General features: G+C 37.2%; 1 protein-coding gene and 1 long non-coding RNA gene across 14 annotated transcripts in view; one reads left to right on the top strand and one right to left on the bottom strand.

The window, feature by feature from the left end:
* Positions 1–404: 404 nt before the first annotated feature.
* Positions 405–10,353, bottom strand: LOC138178271 (uncharacterized). 10 transcript variants are annotated; one of them, XR_011172658.1, is made up of 13 exons: positions 10,243–10,353; positions 9,434–10,059; positions 8,620–8,886; positions 7,336–7,760; positions 7,132–7,231; positions 6,411–6,751; positions 5,451–5,720; positions 4,782–5,320; positions 3,049–3,598; positions 2,362–2,489; positions 2,074–2,272; positions 1,779–1,970; positions 405–868 (listed from the first exon to the last, which is right to left on the bottom strand). It is a non-coding gene; the product is annotated as an uncharacterized LOC138178271 (long non-coding RNA). The 10 variants fall into 10 exon arrangements; XR_011172654.1 differs by having other exon boundaries at positions 4,782–5,065; positions 5,175–5,320; positions 7,132–7,760; XR_011172655.1 differs by having other exon boundaries at positions 4,782–5,065; positions 5,171–5,320; positions 7,132–7,760.
* The window catches only part of eag (potassium voltage-gated channel protein ether a go-go), a 145,295-nt gene continuing 127,995 nt past the window's right edge, over positions 10,348–27,647 (top strand). Inside the window, exons 1-5 of one of the 4 annotated variants that reach the window (XM_069109933.1) lie at positions 10,348–10,592; positions 11,091–11,406; positions 12,005–12,253; positions 12,906–13,562; positions 13,673–14,344. In XM_069109933.1, coding sequence (XP_068966034.1) covers positions 14,266–14,344 — 79 coding nt within the window. In that variant the 5' untranslated portion in view covers positions 10,348–10,592; positions 11,091–11,406; positions 12,005–12,253; positions 12,906–13,562; positions 13,673–14,265. Of the gene's footprint in view, positions 10,593–11,090; positions 11,407–12,004; positions 12,254–12,905; positions 14,345–27,647 lie in introns of all 4 variants that reach the window. The other 3 variants (XM_069109937.1, XM_069109939.1, XM_069109943.1) reach the window with 3 other exon arrangements.

A 27,647-nucleotide genomic window follows, 5' to 3' on the forward strand; every position in this document is an offset into this window, starting at 1 on the left:
TGCTTATTACGTACATTTTTTACATTTTTACAGCTTCAAATTTCACGTAAATCCATAAAAATCCGCAGTCTAGTGGTATCTAACTTATTTGCTACACTACTGTCTCTCTCCTCTCATTCCCAGCATTAATTACTTGATCCTGCTTGCTTTTAGAGGGTGAATCCTTTAACTTTATTTCATTCTACTCTTGTTATCCTGGACAATTTCTTTCATTTTTTGTTCTGAAATTATAAGAAATAGGAATTAGCGATATCTATTAGCGATATTTGATATTCATGCTACTAAATAATTTTATGAATGTAATTAAAAAAATGGGACCTAGATTGAAAATGGTTTTTTGTATTAAATATTGCAAGGAGAATTGTACTTTGAATATTTTATATATAGTTGCTTATTACGTACAGTTTTTACATTTTTACAGCTTCAAATTTCACGTAAATCCATAAAAATCCGCAGTCTAGTGGTATCTAACTTATTTGCTACACTACTGTCTCTCTCCTCTCATTCCCAGCATTAATTACTTGATCCTGCTTGCTTTTAGAGGGTGAATCCTTTAACTTTATTTCATTCCATTCTTGTTATCGTGGATAATTTCTCCCATTTTTTGCTCTGACATTACGGGAAATTGGAATTAGTGATATGAAACTTATCTGGGAAATCATAATTTGCCCTTGCGAGCGAATAAAAAAGTAAATGAAATTTGCTTTGTTTGAAGTTATATTGAAGAAAAAGATCGAAAAGGACCATCACTTCTTCTGATAAAGAGAAATCTACTTCAATTACGACCAAGTATAATCTGAAGTTCTTTTGAATATATTACACCGTGTCTCCAATATTTAGATGATCTTTCTATTCGTTTCTTCAAACTCTGTAATTGCAAATTACCGTTATAACATCTAGAACTACAGCAAAGTCGCAGAAGTACTATAACGTACAAGTGGAAAACTTGTAGTCAAAGAATTCCAAACGAATATAAATATGAAATATATGTAAGACAGTGCATAATACAAGGGAAGAAGTCTTCATCCATATATCTACCAGAAATCGGAAAAATCTCCAGAGATGCACCCTTGTGAATTTATAAAATTTCTCTGAAAAGTCGTGAATTATTCGTTCTAACTACTCAAATAATTCTGCTATTAAAAGAAGCAGAGAAAGTGCTGCACTCCATACCAAGCAAAAACCGCTTTATCTTTCAACAATATCAGACTCCAATCTACCACATCCTCCGCTTAATCTCCAAAGATTATCTACAATTCTCAGTGTTCCATTCTATTTAACGTACTTTCATCGACGATTATCTCGATCAACCGGAGGGTCCCCACTAAGAAGGAAAATGTAGTAAATTATTTTCGCCAGTTCTCGACCGAGGAACGTTCCAGAGTCCATTATCAATCGAGTCGAAATAAATCCCAGTCCGATGGACCTAGAATGTAACGCGGTGGTAGGGCAAGTGGTAGGGGAAATGAAGGCAGTATCCGATGTCTCGATTCTCGAACGGATTTCTCCGCGTCGTCCTACATGCCGGCCATTGCACAGACGATCTGGCGTCGGTCGATTTTATAATTTATGTCGCGAGATCGCCGAAATGGCTTTACGAGCGGTGCCCCCGTGGCACGAATCGCGGAAAACGACGTTTGCGGATTGCGAAACAGGGGCATTTGCGCGCGCTCACCACTGACGTCATTCCGCGTTACGAATTTACCAAGGGGCTGCGAACTTTTCAATCCTATATACGATATACGTACGTGTATACGACGTACATGTATCATGCCAACCTCCTGTTTCTCTTTTTCCTCTGTGTTTCGCCTCTTCCCCTTTCCCCTTTTTTTCTCTCGCTTTTTATAGACGCTTTCATGTAAAACACCTGTCGGTGATCATTCGATTGGATGAAAGACCGATTGACAATAGAAACACGATCCTCCCTCGATGCGTTTTAGATATTGATATTGGGTTTGACTGGTTTTTTCCTGTTTGGAAGTATTCGTTTCCTCAGATATCGGAATCTGTTTTTTGTTGCGGCGATATTTTCTTTTTAATTATTCCTTTACAATTTATCTCCTGTATTTTTACCTTTACGTGGTTTCTTCTCTTCTGTTTAGTTGGGTCGTAAATGCGTCTTTTTGTCTGTGTACTTTTGATCCGTTAAATGAGGGAAATAAGTTAAGTCGCTGACCAAAGTGCCTTCAATTACTCGGTTGCTCTTCAGGAACTCTGTCGGTAACTTGTTTAAGCCGAGTGTCTCAGTTCCTCCAGTGTATCGTTTATATTTCTGTTAAAAATACATAATTCGTTTTGTTAAGTCTTGATTTTATTTCTGGAAAAGGTTTGTGATTAAATAACGATTCAGTTAATACTTACGCTACTAGCGAGATTACATCCTTCTCGAGGAAAGATACGTTTCTTTTTATCAGAAGCGTTTTTGCATTGAGTTTTACTTATCGACTCTAATTTATTGGATTCGATCGATAAGTAATGAAACTAGGATCCTGTTGCATAGAAATTTACCAATTAATGATATTAGAGAATTGACAAGTTACAGGTTGTAACTCGCATTTCGTAAAATTTACTTCTGAATACATCATTTGTTTTAGTAACAAACTTGCTACCGTAATGCAGGAGAATTTATAGCTTACTCTATATATAGCGAGCAAGAGAAAGTTTAAATAGGCACAAGTGCGGGTACAAAACATATGATAATTTTAAAACACAGTATTGCACTTGTCAAGAGTAGTGAATAAATATATATATATATACCCTATACATATAACCTATGTGACTGCCAGCAACATAGTGGAAAATATTTAATATAAAAGTTATTAATAAGTGCGTATACACAAATAAATTATTTAACAGCTTTAAACTTTCTTTTATCTGCTACTATATCTGTACGCTGCACCACAGTTTCTTCTCTTTTTTTCTTAATAGAAATCTAATGAATATTTAACATGCAACAGCAAACATGCACCACTAGCATCGCTAACATCGTTGAAATAATTACTATAATTAGCAAAACGCAACTGACGCGTTCATATCAATAGTCTTCACCTTATATTTCTGTTCAGAAATATTCTGAAATATTTCCATTCATTACCACCGCTTCTATCCCAATTCTCCACCCTATCCTCACCCATCTATCGATCTATCAATCTCCCTTGCCCTTTGCCTTCTCGCAGGTGCAAGGTGAGCCCGAAAACGCGTTCCTGTTTCAAGGAAGGTAGGAAGGTCGATCGATCGGCGTGCGACGCCTTTGAAACGAAACGCCTGCTTTCTTCGAACGCGTCGAACATCTCCTATTTCGGCGAGAACTTTCACGGTCCTTCTCGAACGTTGTACTGGAAATGGCTAGTCCATGACTAACGTGATCGAAGTCAAAGCAATTCCTTTGCTCGAGCTTTTACAACGTTGAGCCAGCCATCTGGCTCTCTTCCGTTTGTCTTTTGGCCTTTCTGTGCTTTCAGTGCGATTTCTTTGAGGAAGGTGAACATTTTCAGAGAGCCTCCCTGTCCACTTTGTCGTCCCTTTAATTGCTCTTCACATTGTACTCATAGGGTGCGAATTCAATTAGGTTGGATGGTTTTTTTTATATCATTGTAACCTGCTGAAACGAAGAATCGATAGAGTAGCAATTTGAAGTTAGGTTGATGAGGAGATCGTGTATGATTAAGAAATTGGAAGATTAGTAAGAGTTCTTGGGGTGTACGAGAACAAAGTTTCTCATGGAAGATTGTTTGATGAGAATAGTTAATTTTATAGGAGAATGGCAGCAGGTATAATTTTCTATAGGACAGAGTATTCTTTACACTCATTGTCAAAAGAGATTAAAAGCGGTCGATGAACTCGAAGATAAGACTGGCGTAATGCTTTCTAGCTCTTCAAATTACTAACGAGGAAGGTTCTCGAGTTAAAGTCTGGGAAACCTATTTGGGAAGTAATTTCAGTGGTTAACCTCAAATATTCGCGTCACAACTACTTACATATATACAATGGTTACAAATGCGCTTGTATCGCATTGTATTTACTATAGTATTTATATATTGATTGATTAAGTCCAAGTATATTTAATTCTATTTAATAATGCTTTCATATGACTACAAAAATTTAATACTATGAAAATGAAATACGGAGTCTGAGTCTAAAAAAAGACACTTTGTTAGAAAATAAGAATACATACAAGTACTTTTTGTAGCCACTGTATTATAGATACGTTTTGTGGTATCTCATACGGCGAACAGGAGAAAGCTTAACAGTGGTACTTGTGCGTAAGAGTGTAAGAAAGTTTCTATTGAACATTTCTTTGTACTAAAAACTCGTCTTATTTAGAACGAACAATTATATTATACGTTCAATTTTCTCGCCAATCATAATTCAATTTCGTAAAATCACAGTGTTTCTTCTATTCCACACTTTAAACTTTCTTTTGATCGTCACTGTAGACTACATATGTAGTCGCTTTAAAATTGTACGTGAATAAGAAATTCACATACTGTATTCCACTATCAAATGCAAATTCATATTATCATTTCTGGCTTCAACCAATCTGGAATACAGTTTTGGTAGTGGAATAATATCGTTGAAAGCTACGCAGAGATCAGCGAGCTGGAAGGTTTTTAGAGAAGCGAAAAGCGATCGGAGTAATCGCGCGTTTTTCTTGATGGCGTCTATCGAGAAGGTGGTAAAAGCATAGTCTTGGCGGATCGATCGATTACTCGGTGGAACTCGGGAGGGAAAAGGGGTGGCAGCCGTGCCAAAAACTCCTCCCACGAAAAATGATGGGCTACCTTGAGATACGGTTCGCTTTCTGGTGAGTAGAGAGAAGACCGCTCGAAATCCGGGTGACCTCTTTCTCGACACGGTCTTTGCCCTCCTTCTTCGTCTTTTCTCTCATCCCTTCAAGCTCGTACTGGCACTCCTCCCAGTGACAAGCTGATCTCCCGGAAGTGTCGCCTCCGGTTCGGTCCCCGTGTCGGTGACGACTCAGGGAAATACAGATCGGAAAATGGAAAATCGTTGTCTCGACTCTTGATAGTTTGTTTCGAGACTTCCGGGAATACTTCGGTTTTTCCTACGGTATACTGTGTTTATTATCTTAAGATATTCAGGATGTTGGACAGACTTCTGTCGCTCTGTTTGCTCGAGAATGTCGGTGTTACATATAAATAACGAGTACTTACGAATAATTTAGTTTGAAAGGTTCTTTGGTCAACGATGTTTGAGATTTATTTTCGAAATTTAGGATTTTCCTGATACTCTCCTGGAGATTAGATTCTTTGAGTTAAGAATTGAATAATTTAGATCTCCCTTAGAACATATTAGAAGCCTAGAAAATATTCGATTATTCATTAAGCATGATTTACTAAACAGGATTTTAGAATTATATTCTGTATATGCCGATTAAGATTTGCTGAATGAAAGTCGTAATCTTCGAGGCATTAAAGATTCAAAAATACCTTGGTATTCTTGATGATCGTTAAAAAATAAACAATTGATGATCTATGAAAGACAATAGCAACCATCTTGTGTGAGTAAACGACGGATCGTCCGTTCGTTGTCTTTTTATCGGGAAAGCTCGGCATCGATCGTTAGGCGAACTACTTTTCCGCTTTCGGTCGACCTTCGAACGCTATTAGAATTCTTGCGAATCGGACTCGTTGCCCGATTTCGTTGCTTCCAATATTACTACTCGCTTTCTTCACGTGCCACTCTAAAATAGCATAGACCTAGGGATATAAGTTGAAAATAAAGAAACAGCCAGGTCAATAGATTCTTTCACATCCTCATTTGAATCGTTAAATCGTTTTGAAATGTAATTAATCCACAAAATATACGTTTACAGAAAAATCTGAAAATCCAAGGATCACTTGAGCCTTTCAGAAACAAAATTGGCTAGCTTCACTTCTTATAAACTTATCAATTTCACATAAATCAGATGTGCGTAATTGGTATTCAATATCTCAAAAAAGGAATCTTATGTTCATACAGTTCCATATGAAATTATATGATATGGCTCCAAGAAGTATTTGTACATACCTTTTATTTTCTAATAAAGCGTTTTTTTGTCAGGTTTTATATTTTTCATTTTCATAGTGTCTTCTTTAATTATGTGTAGTCACTGCAAAATGATAGGAAACTCTATATACTTGGGCTTAATTAATTAGTACATAAGTATTATAATAATTACTATGATGTACAAATATTATACTTTTTGTAGCCACTCTAAATTTATTTGTCATAAGCAGAACTATCTGCTTATACTAATAAATGATCGTAAATTCCAATGAGAATTTTATAAAATAATGTTTGTAATTGTTTAGTAAAAAAATGTTTCTGAGCGATGCGTTTGTCATAAAGGAAAAGTTTTCTTGGGGAATCGTAGTTTCGTCAATTCTCTAGGCGATTCTTGCTCTCACCTCCGGTTACTTCCAGACAAATCGGATAAGTCGCTCCTGCAGGGTAGGGTATCATCGATTCTCCTTACCCCGATGCTTCCTTTGCCAGTTGTTCGCGAACAAAACCCACGAGAATGACGGAGTATTCATGAAAATTGTATGGAATAGATGGTTTTAGGCCGTTCGACTCACATTTGAGATTCCCTGTCTTCTCATTTGTCGCTTCCTCACTATCCGTCGTATAATAGACGCACTTTGTCGCGTTCTCGATTTACTCGCTTAATGGTGGATTAACAAAACTTCTACTCGTTCAGCCAGCGTTGAGATATTGAGTTTGAGTAACTTTTCGCCTGGAGAATATGCTGAAATGAAGATAAATTACTCTTTTGTAAGATACTGAATATTAATTTATAAGAAATTATTAGTAAAGATTTTGTATATATTATACATACATATACATTTGTAGGAAAATTGATGGGGCAAAAATACACATAATATGAAGGAATATATAAAATATCGAAAGTATAATACGTGTCATAATTGTTAGTAGATAAATAATCCTCTAATTAGATTCCATTTTTGGAAATATATTTACAAATATATGAATTTTCATAAATATCCATGGTCTGATTTATCATTAATTATTGATTGGCGTTGGTAATATTGATTTCTTAATTGACTAACTAGATAGCTGATATTTTACACTCGATTGTATTTGTACGGGGATTCTCAATCTTTTTACCACCTTATCTTGTTGTAAAATTACATTTGCTAGATTGCTGATATTTTGGACTCGATTATTTAATTTATGCAGGAATTCACAATCTTCTTATGACATCATTCTGGAAGTTCCTTTCGCATTAAAGATACATCTTGATATCTGCATTAACGAAAGTTAAAAAGGCGAGACGACCCAGTTTATGCGTTAAGAAATTTGATACGCTACCAAGTTTCGTTAATCTTCTCTTATGAGTAATAACTTTCGTATTCATGTTAACTATAGCGCGAAATTCTCGAAAATTTCTTCGATTTTACATTCTACAGGAAGTCGAGCTTGTGATACATTCAAAGAGCCTGTAATTCCAGAATCACAATTTCAATCCCAAAACGAATCGAGTCCATGAAAATTCTCGGTGGTTTTCGTGGACGTTGGCGATCCAATTTTCTGCTAGTGCGGATGCCCTTGCGACTTCCGGTCCGCATGAACTGTTCCGTCCTGATTTTATTCAGTGTCCTTCATTTCACTTGCAGATTTTGTGGTTCTCTTTCGACCCGTCTTATCTATACGCTTTAATTCAATTGTCATGCCTCGAAACTTTCTGTGTTGGTCCATCTTTGAACCATCGGAAGCCCTCATAGCAAACAATATGCCTGAAAGGAAGAAAAATTGGCTTGTAATATAAATTCGTCCTGTTTTTATATTTGTTACGACACTTGTATGTATTATATGTACAAAAATAATATTTTATAATTATATAAATTCATTTTGTTTTTATATTTGTTACAATATATGTATCCAATACATTACATACACAGAAACAGAATGAATTTATGTTACAATCCAATATAATGACATATGAAAGTGTTTGAACACTACCATAGAAATCTTTCATGGATATATTGTACGTATTATACAAAAGATTTTGAAATTTCATTGGTGCTGTAATGAAGCACAAGCGTCATAATTACAATGGTAACATTTGAAGTAAATTTGAAGATGTATATAAAAGTTAGGAAATATTTATTTCAAACATATATTTAATTAAAAATAACATTTTAAACATATGGTTAATGTTAAAGACGGCTCAACTGTATATTGTTGTTTACTAATATAATTAATGATTGACTGTTCACATATTTTGGCCATTTCTATGAAGTGTATGTCTATAATAAATATCTTGAAATTTCTATATACATCTTCAAATTTTACCAATATAATTTCGATATTCATATCTCATTACAGTGCTTCTTTGTCAATGGCTTGTTTATTGAATTTTTTCTCAGTCACTGAATTCTATTGTAACTAAAAATAAATCTATTTTCTTAACTACAAATAATTCCATTTTTTTTTCTAAATTTACATGTAACTTTTTTTTAGGAAAATATCATCGATTTTTTTTCTCGAATTTAAATTCGAAAATTGAATTATAAAAAAGCAGGATTTTTGAAGTTTTGCAAAATTAAAGCTCGTTCATGCGTAAAATTGTATGGTGTCTATAGATATTTTAACCAGTAATTGGTGCATCCTGTTAACGAGTTCGTTTTTTGTACAATATTCCAGTGGCACTGCTCACGAAAAATTAAATTCCATGTGGTTAATTAGCCCTTTGATGCGGCGTATTTTCAACAAGCACGCAAACATCGATGCTCCTTGACAGTGTAAGTTTGGTTTGTTCTAATTGCATCTGAATTTTATCCGTGTGAAAGAATCCAAAAGCGCTCGAACGTTGTTGGTACTTTGCTCAGGGCCAGCTTTTATATTCATTTTAAACTGTAACTAAAAACAAATGAATTACGACACATTTCCAAGTGAGCAGTTTCTCATAAAATTCATAGCATTCATATACATAATTCGTATAATTTATATCTCATATAATTTTTGTATATCATATGAAAAGAACATGACGAATAATTTAAAAATTTTATTCTATTTGGTTGTGAAATTATATCTCTGTTTTTGTACCACAGTAAACTCTTCAAAAATGCCCATTATCACAATATTAGATATACTTTCGGTTGATCATGCTTTACCTATTCTTGAACTTAAAAAGTTTTATCTTTCTAACCACTTTAGTCATTAATTGTAAATAAGTGACATGAAAATCAAAAAGTCAAAATTTCTTTAGTCGGTCTGTGGAATCTATCTAACCTTTTAACAAAAATAGTTATAGAAAGAACATCTTCAAGATACTGATATAAAAACATTATTTATTTCTAAGATATCATTAAAGAATTTTCCTTGTTTTGAAAAAATATATCGTGAATTGCTTTTGACATATGGTATAAAAAAAACATGGTAGAAATGAAAGTGTACGAAAAGTTACCATAGGAGTAATTTTAAGACGACACTAGACAACGAGTTCTATCGATATCAAGAGCAATCCCCAGTGACAGCTAGGCTAGAGAAACAAAGGACGGTGAGAGAACGAGCCAGGATCTGGCACTGGTGCAACGCTAAGAGAAGAAAAATAATCTTCCCCTTGAGTGAACTGAACGCTTTTCTGCTCGAATTCTTATCCCCAGATACTAAGCTTCATTCGATACGTCTTTTAGTTGTTCATAAAATATTTAAAGGAAACGTTCGAGCACAGATTCGTTTTTGAGAAAAATCGCCTCCATCAAATGTCGTAATATCGATAGTATCGACAAGCATCCCGGCTTTTGCAGACGTGTGAGATGCGATTAAACGATATCTATAGCGCGGAGGGAGAAATGTTTCAGGAAACTTTGTAGTTGTTCCTCTTTTGTTTGAAATTCAGTGACAATGCACAGAAATAGAGTTTTTTTCAAAACACAAGTCCAACTGGTCGTGGTCGTTTATTCTCGTTCTGGGTGAATGTTCTTTTTAACCTCAAACTTTAGTGCAGACTGAATGATCGAAATCGACTTTCTTAAAAATTTCTTTCTATTCTTTCAACTGTTCGTTTAACTTGATTATCTGGATCTTCTCCTACAATTAATTATTAATTAATAGTATCAGTGAATTGACAAGTGACAATTATAGGTTATAGGCTTCTATATATTTCACAAAAAATCACAAATTTATGTCGAACAAGACATGTCAAATTAAAATTTATGTATTATATAATTAGTAAAATTCATTTGTGAGTTTTTGATTCATTATCAAACTTACAACTTTTATGGAAACAAAATTTATTAATGCCAGTAACTTTTAACTCGCGACTTATTTTTGTGAACAGTATTTTACTGTTTGTAGAATTCTTTCGACTGCACCCTGTAATTTAAATCAGTCATAATAATAGGTTGTTTAAGATGGTCGATATAATGGTCGATAGGTAATCGATAAACGGTTGTGACGTCACAGTATATCAAGCTCGACTATATAATTATGGCAGACAGGATACGTGGATAAGCTGACGCCGCAGATATCATATAAACCCATTTCCGTGTGAAAACAAAGGAAATTAGCTGCTACCAAGCGACTCGATTCCACGTAATTGAAGAGTTTAAATGGCAAATGATGTAAGTCTTGAAGAAGAAAGCTATTGTAAATACCATACTCGATACTAGACTTAATTATGTTGGAACTATTGACGAGTAAAATACAAATGCTGTAAGTGATATATGGAATAATTCATTTTAATTTCTAAATTATTGCAAGACACAGTTAAAATCGTAAGTGTCAGTTTATTTATCTAGTTATTTATTTATTGAATTTCGAAAGTTCATAACTTCTTTCATTACATACATCAATATTAGAATTAATATTTGCACTCTTAAACATAATTTGTAGAATGATTTATAATTTCATGCGTTTCTCTTGCAATTAATATGAGGGACCTAAAATTTTACATAATGTGATCAATATGAGGGATCTATAATTTATAATAAATCGAACAAACGTCAATTTTATATCAACACAGTTTTCATTTACCGAAAATCACCACTCGTGGCGTTTATATCGTTTATCGATTACAAAGAGTAAATCGAGTTCAATTGAATTCACCAATTGGCATTTAGGAAGAGAAGAACAACACTTCTAAGATTGGATATAATTCGAAGATATCGCCGCAATTTTCAGCGATTCGACTGATTTAACTTTATCTAACCTGGAAACAGTGGCATTTCGGAAGTTGGATCGATTTGAAAGAGGTTGTATTCGAAAGACGCTTTAGCCTTGGGAATCAATGGCAAACAAACGTTGCGTTATTGGAACCTACGGATCGGAAGACCGATGAAGCTTGCAACGTGATTGGCGTTGTTTTGAATCCGTTGTTGAGTTTTCGAGTGCAATCGACGGCCGATCTTCCCGAGATCCAGAGTATCGAACCGTACGGTACGTATCGTAGCTTTTTTCCGATTGGAAACACTGTATTTTCCCTATATTTTGTTACCACGTGATGTGGAATGGTAGGATTCGTCGTCTGATATGGTAAAATTGGAATTTGTGAGGTTAGGAATTAGAATTTTTTCATCGAAAGAATCATACTGTTTGATAAAGTTTAATTTCGACTTTAGTTTCTGTTTTTTAAACTGAACATACAAATAAAATTTGTATTTTTTTAATTATATTTAGGCAATACAATTTTTATTATGTTGAATACAATTTTATCACTTATATACAAATTATATATGTATGTGTATATATGTTTCAATAGTTACTGAAATAATTGTAAGATAAGGAATTGAAACTTAATAAAAACTTTGTTTTCTCTTTTTCTCCTAGTAACATCTATGAAGTCTAGGACTCTACATACAGATTCTATACATTGCAATAGTTACTAGAAAAAGCATAAATCAAGACTGCAAATACTTTTTCTTCTTTTGTTATTCTAGTAATATTTTCTTTCAAGTCTACAGATTTTGGTTACTTTTACATCACTCTGTGTTACTATCATTTTCAAATTATTCGCATGATCTACCCATATTCCCAGGGTCTGATCGATGGAGAATAAAGGACAGGAGCCGGGAATCTTCGTTTTTCGTTTGTCCCACGCATGACAAGCGTTAAAACACGACACAACATCGTAGCATGTGCGCAGGATTTCATTGTCAATCAAATGCTTCCAACCCAATTATTCTCATCTTTCGAAAAGCTCAAGGATCCCGAGGACATCCGCGGGCACTGTTACGCGACCAATCGCGTCATGGCAACGATCTCCTCTCGTGGGCCGCTGTTTCGAGTAAATACGACTCCATGGATCCATAAAGATAACTCGCAGCGATTTATTGCCAGCGACATGAAAACGCAATTTTATCTTTCACTGTTGGCAGCTCCACGTCCGCGTCCCCGTTCGACCAGAAAAATAGCTTGTGCTTTAATATTAATACGCTCAGGCATCAAGATATTTTTCACGATTTATCGTTTTATACTTGTTTATTCATGTACCTCGACTCGTATTTTTCGACAAAATTATAACATTTCAACTCTTTCACGCGTATACGCAATACTATCTTTTCATAAGTTATTAATAGACTGCGGATATTTATGCAAATTTGTATCATAAACTACTAGGGCTAAAGAAATGTAACCTACGCAATGATTTCTTTAAATATTGTACTTTGAATATTCTATCTATTTTTGCGTGTCACGTGTATTTCATGAACCTTTAAAGTTTCTACAAACTTATATCTGTCCAATTTGGTTGTCAATTAATTATGAACGCGTTTGTTTTCGATGTTAAAATCTTACTGCATTATGTCCCCCTTGCATAAGCATCTCAATCCAAAAAGCAATTTTCTTCTAATTAGAAAATAATTCGATTCTGAAAGAGTTAGATGTTGGAAGAAAATCAACTTTACAAAAATACTATTTTCAATTTTCTTTCATTGCAGCACTTAAGGAGTATACCCTCGACCTTCACCAAGACTGCACGCGTCTCCTCTCAAATCACATCCAGCACAGAATCTAACCAATCATCGAGCTTCACCTGCCATCGAGAACCAACAACCGCGATAAAAGAAAGAACGCGAGGACGCCAGAATCGGCCGACGAAGATGTGATCGTGAATTCCTCTTGTACTACGTCCCCCTGTCTAAGGGATGTCCTCCTCCGCGGGCACCAGCTGCACCGACGCCGAGGAGGACGCCGAGGATGTGGAGAACGAGGTGGCAGGTAGCGCGCAGTCGTCTAATTACTTGCCGTCGGGTTTCCGTGATAGCGCGCGCGATCACCTGGAAGGACTGCGGTTAGATGGGTCATCGATCGCGCGTCCACCAGCCGGGGACAGTTCCGCGAGCCCATCGACGTTGTCGTGGTCGGTGCCTCGATAAATCCGGATCATCGTCCTCCACCACCATCTTCTCCCCCATCTTCCTGTCTTCTTTACGGTCGTCGATCGACGTTCGTTCATCGACGACGAAGAGTCAAAGGTCTCCAGTTCCTCCGTCGCGAGTCGTATCCACGGTGGATGCGGAGCTGGAGCACGTACCAAGCTGGAGGAGGTATAGGAACGCTGATCGTTGGAGCAACGGAGGACCGTTCGCGTTCAGGTGACGACAGAGACGTCTAGGTTACTGCCAGGTGGATCCTGAAATCGTCCAAGATCTGTCCTGGATAATTCGCGTTATTATTTTTAGTTTCTTACATATTTTTCTTTTAGTTTCTCGTAGTCCGGTTTGGCCCGAGTGTTCTGTATTATATACACGTAGAGAGAAACTGTTGGGTGTTGTGTTGAAGAATCGGGAAGCTTCTATCGGTCTGGCCGGTCCCAGCTGTGGAAGGTCAGAGAACTGCGAGATCGGAAGTTCAGACGAACGTTTCCGGCCACTGTCACGCTATAGAACGTGCGAACTATCTCGCTCGAGGATTTACACGGACGTGTACGGGACAATTGGTCGAGCGTGTTGCTACAGCGTGTTTGGAAAGGCGTATACCAGGTCGCGGCGGTTGTGCTCGTTTGGACCGGTTCCAGGCGGACGTGAAACCGTCGACAGGTGATTCGGGCGATACCACAATGGTGAACTACCCTCGAGTCATGACATTCAGTTAGTGAACGTACAGCTTGTTGTCGCGCGTGTGCATCTGTGCAGCTGTAAGAAAGTATTAAGAGAGAATAGAAGAGAAGAGGAAGGATCGAGAGAAGAAGGCTGGACATGCGGCGAGGAAGACAGCACGTAATCGTCGTAGCTAGAGGCTGGACGAGGTCCTGATAGCCGCAGCGACCAGGATCCGGGATTATCCAAGGAAGAAAGGATGCCAGGGGGGCGTAGGGGCCTGGTCGCCCCGCAAAACACATTCCTCGAGAACATCATTAGACGGAGTAGCAGTCAACGTGAGTACGACACACGACTTTAATTGGTTTCCTTTTCCTATTAATCGTTTTGTAGAATATACGTATGTATACGTAACTAGAATGTGTATAATATGCGAATGAATATAAAATACACAGGGTGAAGAATTCGTTCTATTACATTGGTTGGAAAAATTAAAGAATACCTACTATGAATGGTTCTATTGCATCGATTAGAAGAAAGAGAACAAAGAAGCGCTATATTTGATCGATTATTCTTACAAGTAGCGGATCAAATCGAATGAAACTGATATAAAAAACGATGCTCCAATTGTTTCGAGAAAACTCCACATTTTCACGCTTCTAGCGAATAGATAATAGCTGCAAGAAAGTGTAAAATGAGTTTCTTTGTACCATTATCGTAGCTGTAAACATTCGAGTCTCTTTTTAGTAGCACTGCAGTAAAGTGCGATATTTCGCTTAAGAAAACATAGCAAACAAGAAACGCAGTAACTGTATCATAAAGTATTCTCTTAAGCTGTAAAAGCCTTTGTTTCGTGGCATTTATTTGCCACGAATTGTTCCTTTGAGACATACTTTTCTCCTCATAATTGGCCAGCAATATACATTTAAATTAAATTTTTTGATAATGTCTGGAAAGATATGAAGCCGTATGGATATCATCGCCGGTTTGCATATGACCTTTCATTCTTTTCATAAATTTCTCATATTGGTCAAGTGCAGAAATACGAAAGAGGAACAGAAAAAAAAGGGATAAATTGATTCTTAAGACCAATTTCCCGACTATTCGCGGGATTTTAGTGCGTGCTCTTTCGCATCCCCTTCGCCCTCTTCCCTCTGTTTCACCGTCGTGGAAATATAGGTCAAGCTAATAACTTTACGTAACCGCGGCAAGTGTGCAGAGATAAAAGTTGCCCCCTCGTATAACGAGATTACTCGCGATGACCATGATAGATTCTACTTCGTTACACGATTTAACCCTTTCGCTATACCTATAGCAGTCGAAGAGCGGACACGCTAGAGGCTAACGTTACTTGAATCGCACCTTGTTGTTTACAGATACAACGTACACGAGTTACACGCAGAAAAGGATTTTAAGCTTGCACGGCTCGGGTTTATATCGTTGATGCAATTTGAGGCTTCCTGATCTAAGCCTCTGTGTTCAATAGAAATTACGTTCTGACGTTTTGCTACTGCAGGAGAATTGGTCTGTCGCTGCAGTAAATAGTAGGTCTGTTACTACGGTAGTGTAAGTCTGCCTGCACGGTAGAATACTGGCCGTGCTTTACTCGTAATATATGTTATTCGTTCGTTTAAATGGACTTCACCAATTTTCCTCCCAACGTATTACTTTTCGCTCACACAATAGTTCACGCCCAAATAAACGAATTCAATCGGTAGAAGTTCAATTAAACGGGTATCAATTAAAATTTCGTTCCAATAAATGGATTTTACTATATTCTACTATATAGTACAGTCTTATACTATATAGATATATATATCGAGTAATGGAATTTTATCTCTGTTAGATACCAGTGTACCATTCTGTTAGCGAAGATGCGCTAGTCGCAGCGACGATGAAATGTTCCAGTATTCTAATTTCTCTTGGACACGTCTGGCGGTTTCAAATTGTAAGAACGATGGTTCCTTGGATTCGAAGATATCGGAAATTCCACTGCCTTGCGCCATAAGTACTACTGCTTGTGAAAAGAAACTCGATGAATGATAGACCGAGGATATTTATGGATGTATAAGAAGGTCGAGTAACAAGCATGTTACCAGAAATTAGAATATAGCGACAGTATTAAATATTAACGCGAACGCGAAGAAGCATAAAAGTAGAATAGCAGTTTTTTGATGAATGATAATAGTTATTGCTATAGGGAAAGGGTTGAATTCAAGTAACGTGTTCGATTCAAGGGTTGAATTATAGTAACGTATACCTGTAGGAAAAAAATTCCTCCTTCACGCGATGAAAAAATGTCATTCTCGTGCGATTCATTTACAAATGGTCGGCGTTATCGGCCGTGTTGCCCTCTTTACCATCTCGCCGACAGATATTTAATTAATATAATTGGATGAGCGAGCGTGTATTTCACGATATCGTCCCCCCGCGTCTTTTATCGCGTTTGTCTGGATTCGCGGCGCACGTGCGAAGTAACGCGGCCGAGCAGCTTGGTAACGAGCTGAGCTTTAATTGGCCTTCCCCGTTTCTGGCTTAAGTGCGCTAAAACGAACGTTGTTTGACGCACTGAGATACACGGTCGCGCAAAAGTAACGTCTGTAAACCTGCGCGTCCTTCGGAGTTTCTTCGAAGCTTGGAAAATTGCTTGTTAGGTAAAATAGCAAAGAGCGTAAGGAGCGTAAGCGGGCTAATTATTTTCGTTAACGAATATTTTATTAAAGATCCTACGACAGCGTCGAATCTCACATCGTTGTATAATACTTTTGTGCGCTCCTGTATTTTCGAACTCAAAGCGATTAAATTCGATTACACGGTAAACCGAGCCGGGCGGAAGTTACCGAAAATAGGGTGAGATTAAAAGCCATCAGAGACGAGTTGAGAAAATAGGAAATTATCAGAGAAGAGGAATCGATAGAGAAATTATTTCGGAAAGAGAAATCAATCCGTAGGTTACATTTATACTGTTGACGTTTTTAATGTGTACATGGATTCGGTTGTATCATAGTTATCGAAAGCCGAAATAGAGGCAAAAGTGGAATGGAAAAAATAGGAAAATTATAGAGAAAGAGAGATATGTACATGTGTATCTTGTACTTGTACAAGAATCGAACATTTTAGGTAGCTTCTCATTATAGGTTCTCTGCCGTACAGAGAAACAGTGCCGCACAAAATTCAACTGTACCTAAGAGGTTAAAACCAGACACCCTGTATATCGTACGAACATCGTGAAAACGTAAAATTGAAGATTCTATTATACCGGCAAAATTAGTATCATTTCAAACAGCGAAACGATATCAGGTAATATTGGTCCAACACGCGAGACCAGTACAGCACAATTTCTGTGTGTGTGTGTAATATTTGAATACGAATTCATGCACGTTATACGGTCGAATAAATTATACCATCCGGTCGTGAACAATTATTCCATCTCAGAACGTGTTCTCTAGTTATACATACTGTATCTTGTTATACATAATTTGATTGAGGTTGCAGGATAGGCGCGCCTCTATCCCCCCGTGAATCTTGGGAATCCGACGTACTCTAGTTAATGGGTCAATGCCGCCCACACTTGGTTTCACCCTTTTGCAACAGCCTATTCATCGTCAGTGACCTTTGACCAACGCCAACAGTCCGTGGCCGACCGTTTTTCGTTGTTATCGCGGCTCGAGCACACTCTCGATCAGAGATTCTCTCGAGACGATGCCTTTTCCACTAATATTCGATGAATACGAGGAAACGGTTGCCCGTAGTCGATCATTCGAATGTATTCGAAGGATCGATCCGTCAACACGTTGACTACGCTACGCGAAATTTATATACAGTGACTGCTATTAATAGACGGTGGATTTTTATAGAAACTCATATTTTTTGAGGATATGATTGGAAGAGTAGAGTCACGATAGAAAATTATTTTATCTGTCAAGCGTTAGAGCAAACGCTATACTTTGGATATTTTGTATATTCTTTCGTATTAGAGACGTTATGTATTTTGTAAAATATTGCATGTATAATAAATGCATAAAAATTCACCATCTACTTATTATAGCTGTTGAGAATTGTGGATCTTTGAAGCCGAAATAATGTTATAGGAACACTAAATTTACACTAACGATTCATATTAAAATAGTAATATATTTGTTTCATGGAGGATTCCTTATTTATTCATCGATACATACTTGCACGCGTCTCAGCACTTTCTTCCATACCCGACTCTTAACCGTCTCTTAACCGATTGACTAGTTTACAGTCATCTGTTTTTAGGGACGCCGTGCACACACATACCTCCACACACCGACACTCGCATACAAGTATCTCTACTACGCATTTAACTGAGTGCAGCACAGAAAATTACACATATCTCAACAATAGCAATATGGGGACAGCCAGATGTTCCATATACTTGTTTATGATAACGTTATTGAATTAATCGAATCATCATCAAAATGTGACCGAACAAAAATGGCTGTAACACATAAAATAATTGAAATTTTGAAAAATCCTTTCAAGGGCATATTCTTGAATGTCTAAACTTTGGAAATATGAAAAAAAAAATTTTTCGATTTTTTCAAATTTCTAGACCAGAATACCCCCTTAATAAAAGCAATCTTCTTACACGGCGTACAATAACTTTCGCCACTATCTACCATTCGAACAAATTTACATTTCTTTCATAAAACTTCGTCTTACTAAAAGCAATCTTCTTACACGGCGTACAAACACTTTCGTCGCTATCTACCCATTCGCCATATCTACATTTCATTGCTAGAACATTGTCTTAATAAAAATAATCTTCCAACATATCCACGGGCTCTACCGAACAGTTGTAGCAATCTTCTCTGTAAACGACTATTATAAGTTGCCTTTAGGGTCTACCTTTGCAACTCTTCCTCGTTTAAGGAACAACGAGAGCAAACATAACGCGACTTCGCCTGATCAGGAACCTCAACGGCAACTGTAACCCTCTGAAATCGCGCCACCAGGCGTCAGAGAACTTGAAACGCTCGAAATTCAACGCAGATTGCAAGTACTCTCCGAGTCCGCTGACAAATTGTCTGATTACTTTCGGCAGCGTAGAGAAGATAGGGAACACGAGCATTTATAACGAAGGAGCCCCAGAGGCTCGTTTCAGAGACCGTGCTGTTCTAAACGACTTTCGGTTACCGGAATTACAGTGGAACCGGTGTCCTGCTTTGGGAATTTTTGCCAGCTGGCTGCTGCAGTAGATTCCATATAGCATTCCGAACTTTCGATCTGGTATCGCGTTTCCTTTATTAGGTCGGTGCATACGACACGTCGTTTCTTCTGATGAAATTTTAACCGTGGCTTGCTCCTACGAATTACCGCGCCCTCCATCGAAATTGCTTCTGCACGATCCAATGCATTTTTCATCATTTCGTCTCGTTAGCTTCGTCGTCTGATGTGTCGACTCCTTGCACAAGTTGCGATACGTAGCTTTATTCCGCGTAAAATTCTGTTCGCAGTTATTTATTACGAGTACGAAGCACACCGATGCAAAAGGATAAAAAAGGAAAGAGAAAGAAACGGTTTTTCCTTGGAGAGCGAACGGAGGATTTATGAAGTTGCTGGCCAATGATGTTGGCAGCTACGGAGACGAACGTTGGAACTACTCGATTAGCAGAAATCACGGATTTTGGATTCCTACTTGTGGGATTATTCAAGACACGATGGTAGTTTTAGTAAAATCAATGGGACGTAATTATATTTTCGTCGTACAGCTTTGTACCAAATCCTGCGACTATTGCGATTCCTCGTAGACGTTCGCTGATTCTTGCGCGTGTTACGCAGTATGTGGAGCAACTGTTTACCTTGTTATTAATTTTGTTACGATTAATATAAGTATACACTAAGGCTGTGAACCTACAAAAAGGAAAGAAACGAAATTAGAAGAAATTCTCGTTTCTTCGCGTTTTAATTGCAGTCGTAATTTTAGTTATAGTCATTATCTAATGGGTCTGTCTGTGCGGTAGAATAGGTTCGTCAGTGGAACAAGTCTGTTCCTACAGTAGAATAGGTCTATTGCTATTCAATTCTTATCTTGCTGCGATACATGTAACTCGTTCTTGCAATAGCAGTTCGTTAATTGTCCTCGTTATTCCACGAAGAAGACATTGTTAACAATAATTATTATCGTTTTATAAGTTACTAAATGGTTCTAATATTCCAGAACGTAAAAGGTATCTCTGAAAGAATTTTCTTCTCTCGAAGGGATCAATTTTTCTTAAAATACAATTGTCTAGAATACTATAATCTTCGAAAGATCGGATGGCCAGCAATTTATATAAAATCCCCGAGTTCAACGCTAAAAATATTTATTTCACTTCGGTGATCTCTGGCGAGAACTGCGAAAGTCGAAGTCTGTCCAACTTGAAGATTCGATATCCGATTCAGCTTCTCGCAAGCCATCGTGCAGCGTTTCGAGTCTTCCGGAAAACTTCCGAATATTCCCTAGAGCTGCAAAGGCATCATCCTGACTTCCAACCTAACCTATCGGTCGCTCGTGGCCCCGACGACTATCCTGAAATTAGAGACCGTGACCCGTCAACGCGTTCGTCCTGAGCAGATGGGAAATCCGTCTCGAGAAACTGCTGACAAATCTGATCAGGAAACCGAATGACGACACGTAACGGGATCTTTCTGCTGTTTTATATATCACAGAGGTCGAGAAACTTTAGGAACACGGTAGACAGTCTCTTGATTGGACTTTCTGATATTTCGGAACTAGAGAATCAGATTTACGGTAATCAGTCGGACTTTTATTAGGAAGCGTAAAAATGCACGAAGTACGAATGTGCAAAATATACAGCGTGTTCTGATTAAGGGGGTATTCTGGTCTAGAGGCATGAATTTCGGGCGATTTTTGAAGCTCTGTACAAGCGAAACAAAAAATATTTTTGCTATCCTTCTTTTTAGCATTTGTTTATTGATATTTCGAGATTGCGTAAAAAATTCACTGAAAACAAGAACTCAATATTTAAAGAGTTATGAGCTGGCAAAGTGAGTGCTGCAGAAAAAATGGGGTGTCGTGGCGTGCATGATATCAACCCTTCTGGTCATCCGAGACAAAAAATGCAAACGGATTCTTAATTAGTATGGATGCCGCTATCGTTTGAACCTGGGAAAAGTCAATACAACATTTTTTCACAAAATGACGGCCGTTTAAAAAAAATTTCTTATTTCGTACGTTTTTTTGACAATTCCGAACGTTTAAAAAATAGTAATATTAAAGATTTTGAGCTGAACGTGGTCCGGACGATAGAGGAGTATACAAGGAATATTCAGACCAAATTTAAAATAAATCGGTTCGTTAGAACTTGAGATATCGTGCACGCCAACTCGAAAAAAGTAGTTTCGAGAAAAACGCGTTTAAAGTTTTGAGACGTAGGTACTCGGGCAGCGTCTACCGTTTATTGCACATTGGTCCCGGTCGGACCGGAGCAAATGCTGCGTCACAAAAATGGCTGTAACGCATAAAATAATTGAAATTTTGAAAAATCCTTTTAAGGGCATATTCTTGAATGTCTAAACTTTGGAAATATGAAAAAAAAAAAATTTTCGATTTTTTCAAATTTCTAGACCGGAATACGAGGCTGAAATATCTGGAAAGATTCGGACGCGAAGAAATGTTTCAGAGAAAAGTTATATGATATCCTGTGGGACGTTCTGTACGTTTTTACGTCTGTAAAGGAAAACTTACGAAAGTCGGTGGGAGAGAATATGCGATCGAAAATGAAGCTATCTATCGAAAGATTCTAACCTCTTCTTTGTAGACTGTTTCAAAGTTATCGCAGGATAAAATGAATCAAATAGATAGAAGTACAACGTATCTCCCTCCCATACCACACGACTTTTGTCTGAAACATTTTTTCACATCGTTCGTATTTGTTCAGACATTTGGGCGTTTCCAGTTAACACTAACCTTACCAGACCTGGTCGAATTACCTGGTTCAAAATTTTTGTTAAAGTTGTATATTCATCGTTATTTCCTTTGTTCGTTTAATTTTATGTAGATTCTTATATTATTCGATTAACAATTTTTGGTAATGTAAGGATTTACATAAAGTTAGACAAACAAAAGAAATAACGATGAATGTACAGTTTTTAATTAAATTTTCAAACCGGTCATTTGACTGGGCTTGGTAAGGTTACCGTTAAACAGGATATATCGTATATTTTTGGTAATTATGTACAAAAGAGAACTTGAAAGCTCGAATGATCTTTATCTTGAAATATGTTGTAGAGGGGAAGTTACTTATTTGAGTAACACGCACTTTGTTCAAGGCGTGGGACGATCGTGTTGAAAAGTTAGGTTAGGTTAGATCTTTCGGGGGATCTGGAGGGCTCGGTCCGCAATAACCTGACTCGGCCTAACCATACCGCTATTAGGATCGCAATCCTATGCAAATACATATGGAATTTCATTTCTACCCACTTGTATTGGAGTAAATGTAATCTAACAAAGCATGTACCAATTTCTTTTCGCCATAACCTTCGAACCTTCGAAATCGTTCCACGTCCTTGGACAAAGTGCATATTACTCAGGATCCTCCTCTCCACGACATATCTGAAATTCAATAAAATTGGAGTTGAGCTCCTCCGTGCATAATCAGCGTATCTTTATTTATTATTCGTATCCTTTTGCCTTGCGGCTTAACCAGTTAGCCGTTTCCGACGAGTATACTCGTCACGAAGAAATGGCAGTATTTCGTGTTACGACGAGTCATAATAAAATTCAGCAATAAAATTAAAAAATAAAACAGCCATTTCGTTACAACTTCATTCTATATCATAGCAGCCACAAATACTCCGTGTTTGACGAGTATACTCGTCATCGCTTACTTTTTGCCACGCATATCAGGTACACGCTTTTCAAAGAGCTACCTGGTTAAAAATGATTTCCTCCTACCTCTTACAGTCAGTGGTTAATCCAATTGTCGTATACGGTAAAAGACCTTTCTTTCAGGCTTTTCTTTTCATTTTCTTTTTATTTTCTTACCATCAGAACCCCGTCCCCACTCTTCTTCGCTTTCCCTCTTCTTTTTAGTCCGTCTCCTCCATGACCTTCCCCATTGCCTTAAGACTGGTTCCCTTCGACACTCAGAAATTCTTCAATCGCCAATACCCCACTGCTATCCTGACGTTCCCTCAAAACGTTGGAGACGAGGGTCGTGCAGAAAGTAATACGCGTATAAAGCGACGAACGCGCTCATAGAAGGTCACCAAGCCTCGTTCGTACGTTGACATAAAGCGTATGAAACTTCGTGTTTATATAACCCGCACCGTGGCAGTTTCATTCGTTTAACACGTTCACAACGAGCTGAACCACCGGTGGTACATTCGTATCTTCCCCAAGGGACGTCATGCGCCACCGGTGGTACACGAACTATCGCGGCGGCATAGCGATTCAAAGACCGATTACTGTAATTAACAAATTTATTCGCGTCCTTATTCATTGGGTAATTTTTAAGTAATTTGGGCGACACGAAAGATCATATCGGGAAGTTTTTCGCAGAAAAACCTGAGAGGTTATGAAAGGATAGGACATTCGAGTTGCGTGAAAGATATAGAAAGGTTATGAAACAAAATGGCGCCCATATAATTCGAGAAATGTATATCGAATCGAAATGTAAATCGGAACTTACTTTCCGAACGACTCAATAGTTATTGCAACATTTAGTATGTTCTGTTCTTTTATTTGATTTCATAGGAATATAAATATCCTTATAGGACTTTCATTGTAGCGTCAAATGCAGAGAACGCGCATAATATGCAAAATTACACAAAATATACAATGTTCAGTATTTATTATCGTATCTGGTAGCTAAAACAAATGCTTAGACTCAACTTGCCTATTTTCCTTTATAAAAAAAATATAAAATAGTCCTGGATAAATGAGATAAGACTATCGTAATTCGTATCTTTAGCGAGACTAACTCCTTGTAAGGGGGTTGTTTAGCGTTTAATAAGCTATGAGGCGGTGAAAAAATATTTATGTCAAAGTGGCGTTAGATCGATCTCGTAACATTAGCTCGGTGCATTATCCCAATGGATTTTTGATGAACCACTGCAATAGCGTGACATGATTCGATTCAGGAATACGCGTCGTGATTCGTCGAATCATTGGCTGTAGCGTTTCAAGAACTTCGAATAGGCTGATAAAGTGGTCGAATCTATTACATTCGTTCGATCGGTTATCTGTTAGGAGACTTTCAACAACTTTTGTTATCTTTTATTAATTAGCGTCGAAGCTATTAATATCGATATTGCTAATTGTTTATTGATATCGTTAATTGTAATATCAGTGTCAGAAACACTGGAACAAAGCCCGATACGTTAATAATTTAATTCGTAACTAGGTCTCGATCGAACATAGAAATAATATATAAATAAATACATAATACATGAATGATAATATAATTAAAGCGATAGAAATGATATAATTGAAATAAAAAATTGTAAGAATAATAACTTGTTAATCCACAAGTGTAAGTAGTTAGTTTCGTAATTTATGCGAAGCGAATGAAAAAAGTTTGGATCATATTTGCGTAGATACACCGAAGAACGTTTAGGTTAGGTTGATCTATGTAGAAAGTGCAACTTCAATATCCAGTTTGTTTAGAGTTTGTTCAATATAGCGAAAGTTATGTTACAGTTCGACTATATACATAGGTCATTATTATCTTATCATCAAAAAATCTTCTCTGCCACTCAGCATACCTACACAATAGAGGAATTCAATTTAATAGCGAAAGATGAAGATTCAGTAGATAAAATCTTCACAGTATCGACGCTTGTGGCTCTTGAGTTTCGTCGTTGTTCCAACAAATCAGCGAGATATCCAACTCTAAAGACCTCATCTGCTGAATCTTCCTCTTTTGCTCTTACAAATTCCTAGTGTTACGACTGTTCGCGAAGAGACGCGGTCGCTAGGAAAACGCGTCAGCGAGAGGCGTAAATTCTTGCTACGATTCTGTTAATCGACGCCGCGAAATAGTCGTACCCCTGTTTCGATTAAGATAACAGAGGTGGTTCAATGAATTTAACACTGTATTAACAGGTTAACATAAAATAATATATTTGATAATAATATGATGAACACGCCACAAATTGTTTAACAATGAATAAAGTAATATACTATAGAAAGTTGACTCGACTTTACAATATCTTTCAATGAATTCGTTAGACTTTGTGATTTTGATTTTGCTCGTCAGACGTCTCGATGTATAACGTTTGGCTCGTCAGAAGGGACTGATCGCCTCTCGATCGTTTCTTTGTCTTGTTTGGAAGACGACCCCCACTATGTTCGGGTCGCGTCACCGTTCGCGCCTATGATCACGTATGCCGCCTTCTCGTGTGGAAAACGTAACGGACAAAAATCGACGTTTCTAGAGCTCGCTGCTTGACGACAACTATGCGCTCGTCGATACATTGTATATGATCCGCCGGGCAGATAAGACGATCTGCCTGCGACACTGTAGGACCGCGAGCGACGGTTAGAAAATACAGCCTGTGGTAAACCTCGTGGCGTAACACCTAGTTTCTGAGTCATCATCGGTACAGAATAAACAATTGTTCCTTGTATTTTCTATCGATACAGTTCTCATGTACGGTTCAGATGAATCACAAAAATTCACTGCACGAAAGCACCTTTGTAACAGTTGAGATCGTTGAAGCTAGTTTTCTCTGAAATCCTGATATTTTGAATTATGTTGTTGTTGTAGAAAATTAACGTTTCGCGACGTACTCGCTATTACTTCATCGTAACAAATAAAAAGTTTGTCCACAATTCGGCATCTCCGAATGGTAAATTCAAGTTAATGGGAAGACACGAAGATTGATTGTGGTTGGGCTAACACCGCGTCAGCGTTTCAATATTTTCTGCCGTAGCAAAGGAGCGAAGCGTAAACTCCTCTCTTCCGCTCCTTATGCACAGGTTGTTACGTTCTCAATTCAAACGCGCCGAGAATGAATTAACCAGCGGCGAGGGTTCGTGAAGAGGACCGGCAGTCACGTACGCTCGCTCGCCTGTTTTTCGTCCTCCTGAAAAATGCCTGACGAACCAAATTCGCCGACACGCCAGCACGTGTTACCTGGTGCTGACTTCTTCAGGCAATTGCCTGTTAACCCTTTAACAATGTCGTTAAACAACGGCCAACCATCGAGAAGAGAGCTCTTTCAGGAAAAGAAAAATCAAGTTATACAATAGCGGTGGCTAAACTGCGGCTCTTTTTCAATTTTACTCAGACTTTTTGTAATTTTCCTAGTACTCGCAGAATTATTTTCTCCTGTAAAGATCCACAGTTAGTCAACTTATTCAGAAGATAAGTTATAAGGTGTAAGGTATAAGGAAAACCTAGTTTAGGGTAAACCCAATTGAAGATGTTTTGCAGGAGGCATTGCAAATGCAAGAATGAAAGAGTTTTGTGTTATTATCTAAATAAAGATCCACAGTTAGTTAACTTATTTATAAGATAAGCTATAAGGTGTAAGGTATAAGGAAAACCTAGTTTATGGTAAACCCAAGTGAAGATGTTTTGCAGGAGGCATTGCAAATGCAAGAATGAAAGAGTTTTGTGTTATTATCTAAATAAAGATCCACAGTTAGTGAACTTATTTATAAAACAAGCTATAAGGTGTAAAGTATAAGGAAAACCTAGTTTATGGTAAACCCAAGTGAAGATGTTTTGCAGGTGACATTGCAAATGCAAGAATGAAATAGTTTTGTGTTTTTATCTAAATAAAGATTCACAGTTAGTTAACTTATTTATAAGATAAGGTATAAGGTAAACCTAGTTTAGGGTAAACCCAGTTTAGGGTAAACCCAATTGAAGATGTTTTGCAGGCAACATTGCAAATGCAAAAATGAAATAGTTTTGTGTTTTGTCTAAATAAAGATCTACAGTTAGTTAACTTATTTATAAGATAAGCTATAAGGTGTGAGGTATAAGGATAACCTAGTTTAGGGTAAACCCAATTGAAGATGTTTTGCAGGAGGCATTGCAAATGCAAGAATGAAATAGTTTTGTGTTTTTATCTAAATAAAGATTCACAGTTAGTTAACTTATTTATAAGATAAGCTATAAGGTATAAGGTATAAGGTAAACCTAATTCATGGTAAAAACACATTTGAGGATGTTTTGCAGGAGGCATTGCAAGTGCAAAAATGAAAGAGTTTTGTGTTTTTATCTAAATGAAGATCCACAGTTAGTCAACTTATTTATAAAATAAGCTATAAGGTGTAAAGTATAAGGATAACCTAGTTTAGGGTAAACCCAATTGAAGATGTTTTGCAGGAGGCATAGCAAGTGCAAAAATGAAAGGGTGTTGTATTTTTATCTAATGATATTCTATGTGTCAATGGGAATACCGCAGTGTAGAATTGAAGAGCAATTTCCATTTGTGAATAATTATGAATATTGTTAGAAGATGACATCAAAAGATGGTATTTTGAGCGTCGCCTCCGTATGAAGCAATGTGAGTAGCGTTAAGCGATAGCTATTTTTCACTCTTTTATCACTAATTTTGCGGCAATTTTTGCCTGGAACATTGTAAAATATACTTTTGTAATGAAAGTAAAAAGAACATCTGGGAAGAATATATTTTGTACTTTTTCTACAAGTT

Source organism: Bombus flavifrons, chromosome 3 (genome assembly GCF_040668555.2).
Source record: "Bombus flavifrons isolate JBK064 chromosome 3, iyBomFlav1_principal, whole genome shotgun sequence".
NCBI lineage: Eukaryota > Metazoa > Arthropoda > Insecta > Hymenoptera > Apidae > Bombus > Bombus flavifrons.